Source organism: Corella eumyota, chromosome 1, assembly GCF_963082875.1.
Source record: "Corella eumyota chromosome 1, kaCorEumy4.1, whole genome shotgun sequence".
Lineage (NCBI taxonomy): Eukaryota > Metazoa > Chordata > Ascidiacea > Phlebobranchia > Corellidae > Corella > Corella eumyota.
In genome coordinates, this window is record NC_137490.1 from 14,305,928 (window position 1) to 14,323,033 (window position 17,106).

At 30.6% G+C, this 17,106-nt stretch overlaps 3 protein-coding genes across 3 annotated transcripts; 1 reads left to right on the top strand and 2 right to left on the bottom strand.

The window, feature by feature from the left end:
* Window positions 1–120: 120 nt before the first annotated feature.
* Window positions 121–2,313, bottom strand: LOC145763862 (E-selectin-like). Its single transcript, XM_082575399.1, has 7 exons — window positions 2,228–2,313; window positions 2,056–2,141; window positions 1,698–1,793; window positions 1,461–1,578; window positions 897–1,292; window positions 366–761; window positions 121–260 (listed from the first exon to the last, which is right to left on the bottom strand). Exons 1-7 carry the CDS (start codon window positions 2,283–2,285, stop codon window positions 121–123), a joined length of 1,290 nt encoding a protein of 429 aa, XP_082431525.1. The 5' UTR covers window positions 2,286–2,313.
* A 1,327-nt stretch (window positions 2,314–3,640) lies between these two features.
* Window positions 3,641–15,513, top strand: LOC145744117 (transcription elongation factor SPT6-like). Its single transcript, XM_082562232.1, has 35 exons — window positions 3,641–3,931; window positions 4,118–4,279; window positions 4,413–4,621; window positions 4,753–4,910; window positions 5,072–5,192; window positions 5,391–5,483; window positions 5,601–5,707; window positions 5,846–5,927; window positions 6,098–6,187; window positions 6,440–6,565; window positions 6,835–6,977; window positions 7,371–7,458; window positions 7,573–7,711; window positions 7,948–8,092; window positions 8,306–8,537; window positions 8,722–8,823; window positions 9,183–9,326; window positions 9,461–9,594; window positions 9,722–9,916; window positions 10,127–10,262; window positions 10,504–10,641; window positions 10,849–11,016; window positions 11,314–11,444; window positions 11,653–11,860; window positions 12,081–12,228; window positions 12,309–12,457; window positions 12,585–12,725; window positions 12,875–13,070; window positions 13,255–13,371; window positions 13,594–13,715; window positions 13,812–14,007; window positions 14,137–14,289; window positions 14,403–14,503; window positions 14,577–14,758; window positions 14,832–15,513. Exons 1-35 carry the CDS (start codon window positions 3,820–3,822, stop codon window positions 15,013–15,015), a joined length of 5,052 nt encoding a protein of 1,683 aa, XP_082418358.1. The 5' UTR covers window positions 3,641–3,819; the 3' UTR covers window positions 15,016–15,513.
* A 14-nt stretch (window positions 15,514–15,527) lies between these two features.
* On the bottom strand, window positions 15,528–16,883 carry LOC145744721 (uncharacterized). Its single transcript, XM_082562654.1, has one exon. It carries the CDS (start codon window positions 16,839–16,841, stop codon window positions 15,870–15,872), a length of 972 nt encoding a protein of 323 aa, XP_082418780.1. The 5' UTR covers window positions 16,842–16,883; the 3' UTR covers window positions 15,528–15,869.
* Between the last annotated feature and the right edge of the window lie 223 nt (window positions 16,884–17,106).

The window sequence follows — 17,106 nt, forward strand, 5'->3', positions numbered from 1 at the left end:
TACAAAATAAAGTTTAATGTTATAAAGATTCCTTTGCAGATATATTACAGTTTTGATTAAATAAGTAAAACAAAACTTTACAGCATCTATTATTTAAAGGCGAAATCATGTTTGTCATTATTACCATTCAAGGACTTCTGACAGGAGAAGGAAGGTTTTATATTTGATATAATCTTTGCGGTCAATCGATTTCGATATCATTTGCATCATGGAAGTGGTATTCATTGGGTCTGTCGAACATTCGCAAGGCGTACACGTATCTAAATATTATGCAATAATTTACATTGTAGGTCAACCCAATGGAAAAAATTATTTGATTTTAATCTGATTAAACTAAATATGTGTGTGTTTCTATAAATATTTACCACTTTGAGTGCAAGTTGGTGCATCAAAAGTCCATTCTCTTTCTGAACTACAAGTAGTTATTTTCGAACCTTCTAGCACATATCCTATGTTGCAAGTAAATAAACAATCACTTCCCACCGCGTTGCCGTTGCGACAAAAGACATCTCCGTTCCCCGGCGCAACTTGGCTCGTAGGACAAAACAGCGTATTATTGGTAGGTACCACACATTTAGGTGTGTCGGAACTCCAAGCCCCACGATATTCTGCACCAACGTCTAAGCATGTTGAAATAACATCACCTACTAGTTGAAATCCTGTGTTGCAACCGTAGTGGCACTCGCTTCCAAGGTTGTTGCTGTCAGTGCAAAAAAATTCACCGTTGATGGAAAAAGAGTCCCGCTCTTGGCACTGAATGGCTGTAAACAAGTTTAAATTAAAAAAGAATAGCAAAATGTTAAACTTTAATTAGGAGTTTGAAGTATTCTTAAAATAAAATTTAACGGAATTTTAAAAACAGATATATTTTTAATTTAAACAAAATTTGCTTTCACTTTTTGGGAGACATTCTGGAACGGGCCCTGACCAAATTCCTTTTTCTTCACATGTTACAGTTTCCTCTCCTTCAAGAACAAAGTCCTGGTCGCACAAGAACAAACACTCACTTTCCGCTTCGTTATCGTTGCTGCAGAACACTGTACCGTTGGCTAACGATGTAATGAGTGGTAAACATCTCTCGGGCGAGTTAGGAATGTTAGGAACACAAGTTGGTGGCGGAGAACTCCAAGCGGGCATATCTCCATTTTCCATTGTTTCACAAACTGAAGTTTCCTCTCCAACAAGTTGAAATCCCAGCTTGCAAGTAAAACGACAAATACTGTTCATGTTGTTGTTATCGTCGCAGATTACGCTACCATTTTGTGGCCTATCTTGGGGTTCACAGGTTACAGCTTAACAAAACAATAATTTTTTATCGTACAGTTTTAAAAAACGGTATTTGTCATTGCTTATAATAACGAGCATAAAAAATGTATTTGGTTAAACTAAATACAGTTATTTTAAATAAATTAGAGTTACAAACAATCTAACAGCTTTATAAAAAAAACTTCAATGTTTACGTTGCATGCAATCAAACAGGGCTTGTTGGTTGCAACCGTCTTCTGAACAACAACATCTGCACACTGAGCTACTGCCTAACGAGTTGCATTGAGTTGGCTTAAACGCGGCCCGCAGGTTCTGTAACAAGATCTTGTTAATAATGACAACCCCTTTTTATAAATTTTGTGTTTATTTTAAAAGCAGTATGTACTGATCGCAACATTTTTTAATAATTTTTAACTTAACAGGTTGCATACTTGCATAAAATTGTTCAGACAAGCGTTGGCCTGTTTGCATCTTTTTGAAATCAACATTCCTTGGTCATCTCTTCGTATTTCATTTTGGCATGCATCCTAAAACAGTACTTACTAATTTAAATAAATGTGCTATACTATATAATAACTGACACACACATTTTTCAAAGCGAAAAATTACTACAAACGAGGAAATACTACAAACGCTTGTATTTTTAAAATATTAAAATAAACCAAGGCGTTTACAAAATTCAAAAGACAAATGATAACATGTTATTTAAACTAGTATTTATACTCCCACAGTGCGACTTTCTTAAAGAAATTTTAACATGAAAATTTTCAGCAAGTTACTTGCGTTTACCTCGTTTGGCCTGCATTCAACCAATCCACCGTTCAATGTACAATCTTTGTTACTTCGCTGGTTCTCGCACACCCAGCAATTTAAACCTGTACAAAATAAACCTTTTTATTAAACACTGATTAATTATTTTTAATCATGGCAAAGAATTTTATGCAGAAAGTTGGCAACTTACCGTGAGAAACAGTTATTGCTTGCAATACTACCAATGCTATCAAACAGTAAAAATTCATTTTTAGTAATTTGTTATTTGCTCTCAATTCTCAAAACGATAATGAAATGTGACTTTCGCAAAGCGTGAACGCATTTTTATATCTTTTTACATGTGTTGTTGTTAAAAAATAAACCTTACAGGAATTGTGGGAAAGCATATTAGGCAATATACGTCACAGATAAAGCATTTCGATAGATCAAAAAGTTTCACAAATCACCTAGGGCACTTTGTGCAATTACTTCGGTTTTATCCTACGATTGTCAGGATAGATAACTCCTTGGCCCAATCCACAACTCAGCGTAGTTATTTTGTTATTTTCTATATGTTGTATACATACGTAAGCGCCGACGAAAATTTCTCAGTTTTATAAATACCCCATGACTCAAGTAAAAAACACACGGGTTGCATAAACAGCTAAATTTATTTTTTGGGGTATTTTTTAGTTTACTATCTTGCTTAGGCCAACGATGACAAATAGTCGAAATTAAACGCATAAACAATAGTATTTTTTTGGTTTCTTGGAATTTACAAGTTGCAAAAATAGCTGGGCTTATCATTGTATTTTTTGTGATTAACCAAGCTTTATTAAATAACAACCTACTTTTAGATCGTTTTGTTCTTAAGTTTTAAGCGGTTCAAACTTTAGTTTAAATAAATATATAAAAATATTTTGAAACTTGTAAACCAAAGGATCTAAAAGTAGAATGTTATTTTAATAAATCTTGGATTATCGCAAAATCGTTTTTAGTTTATTACAAACATTCAGAAATAGCTTTTGTCATAACATTATTTATTTTTTTAATTACGACCTGTGATGTGTTTAATAAAGTTTATTTTTTCTTTTAGTTGGTAATTTCGAACCGCTTCTTATATATGTAAAAGATTATTTAAAAAAGAATGATATTGATTACTAAAAAGTTAAAAAAATAACCTTTTAGATTCGATAAGGTATTAAATTTATTTTAAGTTTTACAAAATCTATTATTAACTTAATTTAAAAACCCAATTTAAATTAAATACTTGTATTTAAAAAAAAATGCAAAATACAATGTAAACCACAAAATTTGTTTTACAAGGGCGAAAATTCACACAAGTAATTGGCCGTATGTAATTTATAATCTTAATAAAACATTTCTGACCCCCGTAAAACCTTATAACAACAGAGTAAACTCATCGGTAAAGTAACTGTAATTAATATTTAATTAACCATATTTAAAATAAATAAAACCTATTTTTTCCTGATCCAATTGTTAAAAGTTAGGATCCATGCGGTACTGTATGGTATTAAGTGCGTTACCGCGTGGTGTTCGGTTAGTCAGTTCTCTTGTTTACTTACGGTTACAATTTTTATTGCGCTTTTGATAATTATTAGAGAACATTGTTTAAGTAATTATATAAGTATATTTCCATTAAATATTTTAAAACATAATACAGTTTCTACTGTCAAGACTTGGAGGGCTGAGATTGTCAGTCTGACTGTAACCAGGTTATTGTAGACAGGCAAACAGGTAAATTACTGAAACGAGTTGGGTAATTTACAAAAACAGACAGTCATGTCAAGCTTTATGGATTATGAGGCTGAGGAATCTTCTGACGATGAAGAGTTTCAAGTCACAAAAAAGCAAAAAGGTTTTGACAGTGAAGATGAAGAAGAAAATGAAAAGGGTAAACGCATTTTTTTCATTTCTGTTTGAAAAAAGTCTGAAAGTTGATTTAAATTTCACTTTATAGAAAAAAAGTTTGACTGTGTTGGTCATGTATTTTTCCAGTTAAACTGTATAAAAACAAGCCTTTAAAAAGTCACAAAAAGTGGAAATTTTTTTGTGTTTTTATAAAAAAAAACTTTTTCAGCATTGGCAAAGGAAGTTGATGAAACTGGAAATATAGCTGGTCTTGTGGATGACGATGCAGCAGAGGAGGAAGATGATGGGGAAGATGAGGATAGTCTTAATTCAAGTGACGGAGGACAACAAAGTGAAGAAGATGAAGAAGATGTACAAGTTAAAAGAAAATGTATGCACTAAAGTTGGCTTGTTTTCATTAAATAAACTATTTTTCTATGTGTTGTTCATGGTTATGTTATATTATTAAAACATGTTTTTTTGTATGTAATAGTTTTATTTTGTTTGTTGTAAATGTTCTATAGCAAGTAGCAAGCGGAAACATGACCACAGACTTGAAGAAGACGATTTCGACTTAATCGAGGAAAATCTTGGTGTAAAATTAAAAAAGCGGAAGAAATTTTCACGCTTGAGAACAGTTTCGTCAGATGAGGATGTGAGTGATAATGAGTTGGATGGGAGAGATGCAATCCAACAAGAGTTGTTCCAGGATGATGATGGAGATTTGCCAGAGGTGGGTTCAATTTTTTTTGTTTTTAGAACTTTTTTTGTTTTTTAGGTAAGTAGGTATATTTTACAATAAAAATTTTTGTAAAAAATTACATAATGTTTTTTGTAAACTGGTGATCTTTTTTTGTTTTTTAGACATCAATTCATGAGCCTGAGGTTCCTCTTTTGGTTGGTGAAGGAGAGGAGGAAGGAATCTCTGACGAAAGTGATGTAGATGACTTTATTGTCGATGACGATGGCCAACCAATCAGCAGACCACAGAAGGGACACAAACGAAGAAGCAAAGGAGACTCGTAAATCTATTTTTATTAATTCTAATTCTGTTAATTGCATCTTTAAAAATGAATGCTTTTATTATGTTAAAAGTAAACAAACATTTTGGATTAATTCATCCTTAAAAATCCATTTAAAATAAAAACTCAATTGTTTGTCGTTTTTTTTTTTATAATTTTAGCGCTTTGCAAAACCTACAGGACATTTTTGGTGTTGACTTTGACTTTAATGACTTTGAGAAATATGGAGAAGGTTTCGATGAAGAAGATGAAATTGATGAAGATTCTTATTATAATGAACAGGTATTAACCGTTAGTAGTTGGGGCATGTAGAGATGCAATATTGTGCTTGTTTTTATTATGATTGCTTTTTTTACATTTTTGTTGTTGTATAAAAATTTAAGGGAACTTAAAGAGTGTAATTTAAATTTGCATATCATGGTTAATTTTTTTTGCAATTTTTCTGTCATAAGGTGATTAATTACTTTTGTTTTTATTTAGATTGATGATGAGGAATTGGCAGAGGATGGTCAAATAAGTAGGAGAGCAAAAAAGAAAAGCAAAAAATCTAGAAACAAGAAATCCTTATTTGATGTAAGACTCAATAAAAGAAATGTGGATTTCCGTTTTTTTTGTTTAATTTATTTTTAAAAGTGTTAAAACTGTTCAAAAAAATACTTTGTGTTAGTAGTTATGAAACGTTTTATATAGGAAATGGAACCTGAATCACTGGAAAGGTTTTTCAAGACAGATGTTGATGCTGAAATACGTCATTCAGATGCTCCTGAACGCTTCCAACTTCGTGCCATTCCTGTCAAGTAATTTCTCTCCCTCAATCTATTTAAAATTTTACTGAATAAAAATAAAATACTATATAGGCCTGTTGCTTACAGCTGACAGCAATTCTATTTAAACAAATTTCAAGTTTAATTATACTTTTCATTTAAAATTTATAGACCAGCTGAAGCTGCAGAGTTAGAATTGGAAGCTGAATGGATTTATAAATATTGTTTTGTTGAATCTACCATATCAAAACAGGTGCTACAAACATTATACTTCTTTTATTTTTATAACGAAGTAGATTTTGGTTGAACTATGTCTATATTATAAAATAGTTATTATAATTTAGAATACTCGAGCTTCAAATTTTAAAATTCAAAAATAATGTTTTTTGTTGTTTGTTAACATTTTATTAATTGATTTTTTAGGATGCTCTTGAAGAGATTGGTGCAGACTTTACTGCTTCCACTCTTTCATCATTAAACAGAAAACCTCCATCTTGTGTTGGAAAAATACAGGTAAAAGTTGAACAATAATTTTTTGCCAGTATCATTTGATTGTTTTAGGTAATAAAAAATTAATTATATTAATAAAGTTTTAAAAAATGACAGAAGTTGTCATTATAAACAATTTAACTAAGTCTATGTTATACAAACGTTACACAATTTCTTAAAAAATTAATCAAAAAAAATTGTTTTTGTATGTGTGAAAAACGTATATAACTTAAATAATCAAAGATTCGTTAAAACAATTTTGTATTTAAACTCTAGGATACACTGAATTTTATGAGAAATCAGCAATTTGAGGTTCCATTCATCGCTTTTTACAGAAAGGAATATGTTGAACCTGAACTTAACATTCATGATCTATTTAAAATTTATCATTGGGATGAAAAGGTAATTCTACAATTTCAGTTTTGTAGTAAAAACTTTTTTTTATTAAGTAGCTATCAATGTTAATATTATTAACTGTTTGTATTAAGCTTCCATTTTAATTTTGCAGCTTTATTTTTACCTAATATTTAAAACTTTAGTTTGGTACGTAATATTTTAGTTTTAGTTATATTTTAAAAATGATATGTTTTTTGCAAATTTTATCATTATTTAATTTATAAAAATACATATTGTGAAAAATGGTATAAATTAAAATAAATTGCTTTTTGCAGTGGACTCAAATGAACAACAGAAAAGCTAACCTGACAAGATTGTTGCAAAAAATGCAAACATTCCAATATGAGCAAATCTCCGCTGATCCAGATAAACCACTGGGTGATAATGTGAGAGCACTCACTGATGCTGATATTGAAAGGTAATATTTGAAGGCCGTAGTGTGGCAAACCAGTCATGGCATCGGACAACGAGCCGAAAGGTTTCGGGTTTGAGCCGCACCAACGTCACACTATGCGCCCTTGAGCCCGGCGTTTACGGATAGCTCAAAACACGTCATAACAGCACATCCTTCCCCAATAAAAAAATATAAAACCTATCACCTTAAGGTGATATGGAAAAAAAAAAGAAAGGTAATATTTGTTTAATACCATAAACAAATTTTTTTCACACACAATCTTAAAAATGTTTTAAATCAAAACATTCTAAATTAAATTTTTAGGTGACTTTTGTTAAGGTCATTAAACTGTAATTGATGATACTAATTTTTATTTTACATGTATGTATAAATGGTTAAACTCTTTTTTTAATTTAGAATCCAAGCAGTACAAACCATGGAAGAATTAAAAGATGTCTATGGACATTTCTTGCTTCACTATGGTCGAGATATTCCAAAAATGCAGGTTAGTAAATAATATTTTTAAAACTCTGAAATCTCAAGTCATTACTAAATTTTATTATTTTGTTTAAAAAATCCACTAAAAAAATTGGTAAAAATTTTTGGGGATTTTTTTTAGAATGCTCTTCGCCTTCGTCGTAAACGAGAAAGAGCTGAAGAAGGAGGAGCTGTTGATGAGGAAGCAGCAACACAAGCTTCTGATCTAAAACAAGCATCACGAAGAGACATGTACACTGTGTGTCTTAACGCAGGAATAGGTAAGAACACTGTGTGTGTATTGGATGATGAACTAAAATGATAGTTAAAGTGCTTTTCTAAACGTTTAAATAATATTTTAGCACTCTTTGGTAATGCGTTGATAAAACAGAAATAAAAGTGAGCAAATTTTATTTTTATCATTTTAATTTCATACTCTGTAGATCATGATATTTGTATTCAGTAATTTTGTTACAAATTTTATGCAGTAATCTTTATTTAAATTTTAATTATAAAGGTGGAGTTGCCAACAAATTTGGGCTAACACCCGAACAATTTGGGGAGAACTTGAGAGACAACTATCAACGCCATGAGACTGAACAGTACCCAGCAGAACCACTTGACCTTGCTAATGATTTTCTATGCAGTCAGTTTAGCACCAAGTATGTGATTTATTTACAGATATTTAAAACTCTAGTTGTATTTTAAAATGACCCTTAAAATGATGTTTGTATATTAACTAGATTTCAATAATGCAATTTTTATTTCATCTAAAACTGAATACCTAACTAACTATTTTTGACACCTTTAGCCTATTTTTAATATTTAATATATAATCAGGTTTTCTAAAATTTTAATTTTGTTTAATTTTAAAGAGAGGATGTTTTGGAAGGAGCGAGGTATATGGTGGCTATGCAGTTGGCCCGTGAGCCTCTTGTCCGACAGTGCGTCCGGCAAACTTTTATGGAGCGGGCAAAAATATCTTGTCAAACAACAAAAAAAGGCAAAAAGGAGATTGACGAAGCGCATGCATGTCACAAGTTTAAATGGCTGAGAAACAAACCAGTTAAGGATCTATCTGGACCACAATTCTTACACATACAAAATGTAAGTTAAAAAAATCTTTTTTTTGAATAATTAAAGAATTTAATTCTTATACTTACCTAGGATAGGATTTTGATATCTGAGTTGAAAATTTTTTGGCTTTTTTATTATCTGTAAAATTGTAACCATTTTGACATAGTTAACATTTTTTGCAATTTAAAGAGGTATATTTATGTTTACAATACAGGCAGATGTTGAAGGGTTGCTAAAAGTTCAAATTCACATTGATATGAAGGATGCTGTCGGTGGTCAAACTTATTATGAGGAAATTAAACAACTTTACTACAGGGTAAAATAAAATTTGTTTTTAAGGACATTGACTTATTTGCATTTCCTTTGCAGGATACAATTGTAGTGTTTTTTATATTAACAAAAAAAATCAAATTGGTTAAATTGGTTTTGTAAAGATACCAAAATCAGCATTTTTTTTTTCTATTTTAATTTATTCTTTAATATGAGTGTAACTTTAGACTAAAAATAAAGTTACTTTTGATGCCCTTCTCTAGTTTTACATTTTCCATAATAATTAGAAATATAGTTAATCTGGTGTGCTTGTTAATAATAAATTTAAGTGAGTTTTTCACATAAATACTTGTTTTTTGATTTCATATTGTATTTTTTTAAATAATGTTTTAAATTAACTTTTAGGATGAGTTTAGTCACTTGGTGCAGGAATGGAACATACAGAGAAATAAAGTGATAGAATTTATGTTGAATGATATTCTTTATAAAGAAATAACTAAAGAAATGAAACAACTCCTTTACACCGAAGCTAAAGATGGAATTAAAGAAGTAAATTATTTTAAAAAACTACTTTTTTTAAATTAAATTTTAAAAAATTTTAACTTTTTTAATAGCAATATATTTACTTGGAAAATAATAAAAACTTTTCGTTCTATTTTTCTGAAATTTATTTTAATTTATAGCACTGTGCCCTTAAGTTAAGATCTTACTTGTCAGTTGCTCCTTACCAGAGTGAGGAGCGAGAATATGATGAAGATGAGGAGGAAGAAGAGAGGCAGGGAACAATAGTCATGGGGATCTCATACTCTGAAGACAGGTTTGTTAAAAAAATTGAAATTTTATATTTAAAATAAATGTTACGAAAATGTTTTATTTTTACTTAATTTTTTTAAGCCTTTTTTAACTTAATTTACAAATTAATAAACTAAAAAAATCTATTTTAGGGACACGGCAACTTTTGCAACTGTCGTGAATGTTTTTGGTGAAGTAAAAGATTTTGTAAAACTTTCATTTATGAGATTTAAGAGCAAATCATTTGTAGAAGAGGATGCTAAGAGAAAAAACAAGGATATGGAAAACTTAAAGAAGTTTATCGCAAGAAGAAAACCTCATGTTATCGTAATTGGAGTGGAAGACAGGTAAATTTAAACAATTGTTTTAGTCAAAATTCAATTTTTTGTTAAAATTTTTTTAAGGTATAACATACCAGTGTCTTTTCTTTAAAGTGATTTTTTTTTTTAAATTTTAGTTTGTAAACATAGTAAAAAAATGAGTTTGCATTTGATTGACAGTCTTAATAATTACAGCGATTCAATATCTTGAATTTAAATACTAAAAAAAATTGTTAGATTTGCAACCTCAATACAAGAAGATGTACAAAAATGTGTCACAGAATTGGAACAGGAAGGTACAGTTTCAAATGTGGCCGTTGAACTTCTTAACAACGAACTTGCCACTGTGTATGCTGCCACTGCTAAAGCTCAGGTTGATTTTTGTGATAATTATTTAGATTAAATTTGCAAATAAAAAATGATTTTGTAAAATAAACTTAAAAAGTGCTTTGGAATAGACATAAACATCTTAGGAACACTAAGCTCTTGGTACTCAACACATAAAGATAAAAAATCTAAAAAAGTTAATTTACAAATCATCATGGATTAATTTTAATCAAGATCCATTCTTCTAAAATAATAACTAAACATCTAAATGTAAATATTCGTTGCAGACCGATTTTCGAGATTTTCCAGTAGAGTTGAGACAAGCTGTTTCACTTGCTCGTAGAATGCAAGATCCCATGCTCGAGTTCTCACAACTTTGTACAACAGAACAAGATTTACTCTGTCTTAAACTTCACCATTTACAAGTAATTCAAGTTCAAAATAATTTCATAAATTGTTTTGATTAGAAAATTGTGTTTTGGTAAAAATTTGTTAACTTTAAATTAAGTAGCACAATTTAATTTATTAAAATTTCTTGCTAAAAAACCCTTTTTTATTTAATTCTTAAAAGCAAAATATTTGTTTTTTAAAATTGTTTTGTTTTCTAAGATAAAATATCAAAATGTTTTTAGGATCAAGTTAGTAAAGATGAGTTACTGGAAGCGTTGGTTGAAGAATTTGTGTTCCGAGCAAACGAGGTTGGGGTGGATGTTAACCGGGCAATATTTTATCCCCACACTTCGACAATCGTTCAATTTGTTTGTGGTCTTGGCCCGAGGAAGTCAGCTCATCTTATCAAGGTTTATTTTTATAGATTTTTTTTTCAGTTTAAATGTGAAATACCTTATTTTACAATTTTACAATATCAGTTTCACAATATCTTGGTGTATTACAAGGTTAGTGAAGGTTGCACAAAACAATTTAAAACAAAGATTTTTTAATAGGTTTTAATATGTTAGGGTATATTTAAACACCATAACATTCGTAACTATATTTTGACTATTTTTTTGTTTTGTTGGACATGAAACAATTTATGTAGGTTTTTAATAAAAAATTGTACAAATTATGAACTAACTATGTTTTTTTGTTTTTTTTAGGTGTTAAAACAAAAAAATGGAAGACTTGAAAATAGATCCAACTTGGTTACAGTTTGTAAAATGGGTCCGAAAATATTTATTAATTGTGCTGGATTTATTAAAATTGATACCAAATCTATCATGGAAGAAAGGTAAATAGTTCTAATAAGACTGTTTGTTAAAAATTTAGTGTTAATATAATGTGTGTAAATTAAATATAAAATGCCAACAATTTTGCAATGGCAATTTTAGATTTCTTGACCATCAAACAGAGCCTAAGTTGTTAAAACTCGGGTAAAATAAAGTTTTAAACCAATTTTTGAATTTTTTTTAAATTTACTTTAAATATTTGTGCAATAGCACGGATGCTTACATAGAAATCTTAGACGGTCTCCGAGTTCATCCAGAGACTTATGAATGGGCTCGGAAGATGGCTGTGGATGCGCTAGAGTATGACGAGTCAGCCGAGGATGCCAATCCGTCTTCTGCTCTTGTTGAAATTCTTGAATCTCCAGAGAGATTAAAAGATCTTGATCTGGATGCCTTTGCTGAGGAACTTGAAAGACAGGTTAGCTAATATGTTATTATTTTTTCAAGTTAGTTAAAATTTGTTGAATGCTATTTTAATTTGCTCAAAAGTATTATTTAAAAAAAAAAAATTTCAAAAAAGCTGGATATACTATTAAATGTGTTTTATTTTTTTGTATCTTAACAATTGGTAAAAGTATTTTAAAATCATTTATTTCTTTATCATTTATTTCCATTGCAAACAATGAATTTGTATACAGGGTTATGGTAACAAGGGTATAACACTGTATGATATAAGAAATGAGTTAAACAGCAGATATAAGGATTTTAGGACGCCGTACAGGACTCCTAACCTGGAAGAAAAATTCGAAATGGTCACAAAAGAGTCACTCTCTGTGTTCTGTGAAGGTGAATACAATTTTCTTACTTCTATAAAAGATATTTAACATGGCCATATTAATAAAAAAATATTTATTTCCTTCCTCAAGGTAAAATGGTAACTTGTAGAGTGATAGGAATTGCTCATCGCCGACCTAAGTCGGAGCAACTCGACCAAGCAGAACCACACAAAGATGAGGAGACAGGGATGTGGAGTTGCTCTTTTTGCAAAATTGGAGGATTTGCTGAGCTAAGCGAGGTATTTTTTTTTTAATTTTTGCAAAATAAACCTAAAGCTTTTAAAACCTACATTCATACATTGTATGTAAACCAATATACTTTTAACACGCTAACATTGTTATGTTAAAATTTTTATTTTTTTTTAGGTGTGGGCCCATTTAGACAGCGGAGAGTGTTTAGGCAAAGCGGTCGGTGTTCGAATTCGTCTTGAAAATGGAATAAGTGGTTTTATTCCAACCGATAAACTTAGTGACAAACAAGTTGACAATCCTGAAGAAAGGGTAAAGGTAAGATCATTGTTAACGATTTTTTTATTATTTTACTGAAGTTAAATATTAAGAAAAGTTCCCTGCTCAGAGTTATTGTTAATATATTTCTTTAACTAAAATATAACTTTTGTTCTTTAATTTTGGGTTGAAAATATTTTATTTGATAGCCTGGTATGACGATTCATTGCCGCCTCCTCAAAGTTGATGTGGAGAAATTTCAAGTTGATGTCACATCCCGTGGAAGCGATCTTCGTGATGAGGAGGGGAAATGGAAGCAACAATTTGATACTTATTACGATTACGAAGGGGAACTTGCTGATAAACACAAGTCCGAACAGACAAATAAAAACCAAAACAGAACAAGTAATTTTTAATAAAATTCAGCTTGTTTTTTATTTTTAAAGATGTCTAAACTAAACCATTCATACATTTTTACCAAAATTAATTTAAGATATTTAACATATAAATTTTTTTTTTACCCTAAAATATATTTTATGCAAGTTTTGTGCAATTTCTGTTTTTGTTAATCAATATTTTTGTGTCGTAGCTTATATTAAGCGTGTAATAGCCCACCCTTCATTTCACAATGTTGACTTCAAAGCAGCCGAACATATGATGATTGATATGGACCAAGGAGATGCTGTTATTAGACCAAGTAGCAAAGGTAACATAACAATTTTGACTTTTTATAGCTTAGTTGATTATTTAGAGTGAAATTATTAATTTTTTATCTAAAAATTTGTTTATGTCCCTAATGGCTATAAATGGACTTTTTAAAATCTTTTTATTGAAAAATATATCATCATTAGGTAATGTTAAATTTTAAAAATATATTCTTTAACTTCAAATAAATTTAACTTAAAATTATTTATTGTTTTATGTTTAGGTTCTGATCATCTTACAGCAACATGGAAAGTAGCTGATGGAGTTTATGCCCACATTGATATTAAAGAGGAGAAAAAAGAAAACGCTTTTAGCCTTGGAAAGTCTCTCTGGATTGGGAATGAGGTGAAACATATTTGAAGCTTTAAATTTTTTGAAAAAAAGTTTTTCTGGTTCTTTAAAAGTGCATAAATAACATTACTAACTGATTTTTTAAAAAAGGAATTTGAAGACTTAGATGAAATAATTGCTCGTTTCATCCAACCTATGGCTGCTAATGCCCGAGACCTGATCAGCCACAAAAATTACAGAGATGTAGGCGGAAAAAAGGAAATATTGGAAGATTTCTTAAAACAAGCAAAGAAAGGAACACCATCACGAATTCCTTATTTTATGACTGCATCAAAAACTTTGCCAGGTATGAAAATTAAATTTGGTTAAAAAAATTATTTCAAATTAAAAAAATTCTTCCGAATTTATGTAACTTTTTTTTAAGATGTTTAGCATTAGCAAGAAAAACAGTTACTGATTTTTTATTTTGCTATAGGCAAATTTTTGTTATCGTACATGCCACGGGTAAGATCGAAACACGAATATGTGACGGTCACTGTAGATGGGTTTAGATACAGAGGCCAAATGTTTTCTACGCTTAATCATCTTTTTAAATGGTTTAAAGAACATTTTAGAGACCCAATTCCAAGTAAATAACATTCGATTTTTTGATCAGTAAATTGTATTAAATTTTTAAAAAATTGTATTAACTTCAAAGTCAGTTTATACCTTAAATTTTTTATTATTTTTTATATTAACAAGGTCATCTACAACCAGCTCGAACCCCAGCAGGAAGTGTTTACACTCCCAGTAATAATAGAACCAGACCTGGTTCTATAAGACAAACCCCAAGGACACCTAAGGTAAAAAAATTAAATTCTTTCTCTTGTAAATATTTTTAATAATAAAAACATAAAATTTTTTTTTATATTTTAGACACCATTGCAAACACCAATGAGCAACACAGGATATGCTTACACCCCAAACACAGCTTACATTACACCCAACCCGGCATACAATAGGACCCCTGCTTCTCCCGCTAATATGTTTCCCCCCAAATCTGCCCCACCAACAAAGTGGGCCCAACCAGCAGCCCCAAAACGAACTCCAAGACCAAAGTAAGTTTTTATTGTCGTTATTTTGTTTTCAAATATCGCAGATAAAAAAAATTTAAAAAAAATTCTTTTGTAGACAACAGGGTGTTTCTTCAGACTGGGGCAAAGTGGCACAAGAATGGGCCAAACAACGCAACGATCCCAGTCCTAGGATGACTCCAACCACTCCTAGGGGTCCTCGAACACCAGCTGGAAGCTATAAGGGGACTCCCCGGACCCCACAGCCAAGAACTCCCCGAAATCAAAGAACCCCTTATTAGGGGTGACTTGGGTGAAAATTAAAAAAATATTTTAAAGTTTTGGGTGAAAACTATGCTTACTTATAAACAATGTGTTTTATAATGTTAACCATGTTTAATGTTTGCTCCACTTTATTTTTACCAATTTTGTGCTTTGATCTACTTTTCCATTTTGTTTAAACCGATTGGTTTTGTAGTGGATTTAAATGAAATGTTTTTACTTTCTGTTGGTGACCAACTTAATTTATTACAACCAAAAAACGACTTAAAAAGTTTTTGTATTTTAAGTAAACTGGAATAAATCTTTTTATGTTGGCAAAAACTTGTTTTTGTTCAGTGAATTTTATTAGTAAATTTGTATGACAGTAAGAAATCAATCCTACAGTTTATGAAACTTAATCACGGTCAACTAAAATTTCAAGGAAATTCTTTTCACACTTTTAAAGTGTTTGTACTTGGTTGTTAATACCTTCTTACGATTTATAATGCTTAATGTGATGCTGTTTTTAATATAATAATATTTTTTTGCAGGAGTGTTTACTTTTTATTAAAAAAAACAAAGCAACAAAATGGCTATTAAGGCAAGAAGTGAAATTATTTAAAAAACACAAAATTATAAAAAACAGTGGTGACAATTGAAAAAATACATACAAGACCCTTAAGCTTTTTAAATTTAAGTGGAAATTAAAAATGTTGAGCATAGATTCACTAATTAAATAACTACTTTAGCTAATAGTTTAAAGCAAAATAACACTATTTACAGATATATTATTTACGACACTAGTCAGATTAGGCAACTTATAACAGTTAGTAGATACAGATAGGAAGTATTATGTTTTAACATGTCATGGCAAAAATATTTTGCAAAAAATGCATTAAAAGTCCAGAAGATTCATTTTATCTGAATCCTCATTTGAATTTTCTTGGTCCTCGTCTCCCAACTTTATTAAATAATCCTTTACGTTGCTGTGGCCATTTTGCCTAGCAAGACCAATCAAAATTCCTGTGGCACATTTACCATTTCTATTTCTACAGATACTACAATTGCAAAACCCACGACAGACTGGGCACTTCCAGTTTGGATCTAATAAAGCATCCTTCACCGATTCCCCATATCTATTTAGTAAACAGGGACCACAAAATTGACCTCGGACCCCAACACATGAAGGTGACCTACAGCAAGATTTTGTATCCCTTGTTTTTTGTCTACACTGGTGACAACTTGAGCCATTCATAATGTCGTAAGATTTCCCAGTAGAATGTTGTGCAATGTTGGCAATCATTGCTGGTGTAATGTCGTCGACTGGCACCACAATATGAGGCTGTGCTTTCGAATTAAAACACTTTCGCTTGGGGGTATAACCCTTATCGGGTGATCTTGGCCTTTTTTTGGAGAACAGTTTTACAGTGAATGGGTGATGTGTTAAAGATTCATGTTGATAATCTTCGCCTCTTTTTGAACGTAACCTAGTAACAGGTGATCGTGTGGGAATGTACAGCCTTTTATTTTGAATTCTTCTAGGTTTTTGAAGACTGTTATTTTGCATTTTGTTAAACAAGGGGTCCACATCAAGCTGATTCATTAACATGTTTAGCATGTTTTTCTTTTCGGCAAGCTTTTTTTTCTGGCGTCGCACAATATCTTCATGGCTGCAATCTTCATCTTCGGAATCAAAAACGGAACTATCATCACTATCGCTTAAATCGTCATCAGAGTTATTGATCGCCGAACCTTTGCTGTCTTCATCTTGTTGTATCTCACTGTTGGAAAAACCAAGAAAGTCTTCAGTGTCACCAGTTTCATTAAAAATTAACTCCAGTTTACTGTGGTCATCTTCAATATTCATTCTGACATTTAGATTTTTAAAATAATAACGAGACTTTGTCGATTTTTAAAACTCGCTTAAAAAAACAATAAAAATAGATTATTATTATTATTATTATTATTTTTCGACCACTTTATTGTACACAACGTTTTGAACAAAAACTCTAAAACTATCAGCTTATCGGAATAAAGTTAATTCCCGCGACTGCAAAGACGCACGTTTTATTTCCCGCGATTCGACAGCAATTGTAACAAAAAATGGTTCTAAAAAAAAAATGGTTCTAAAA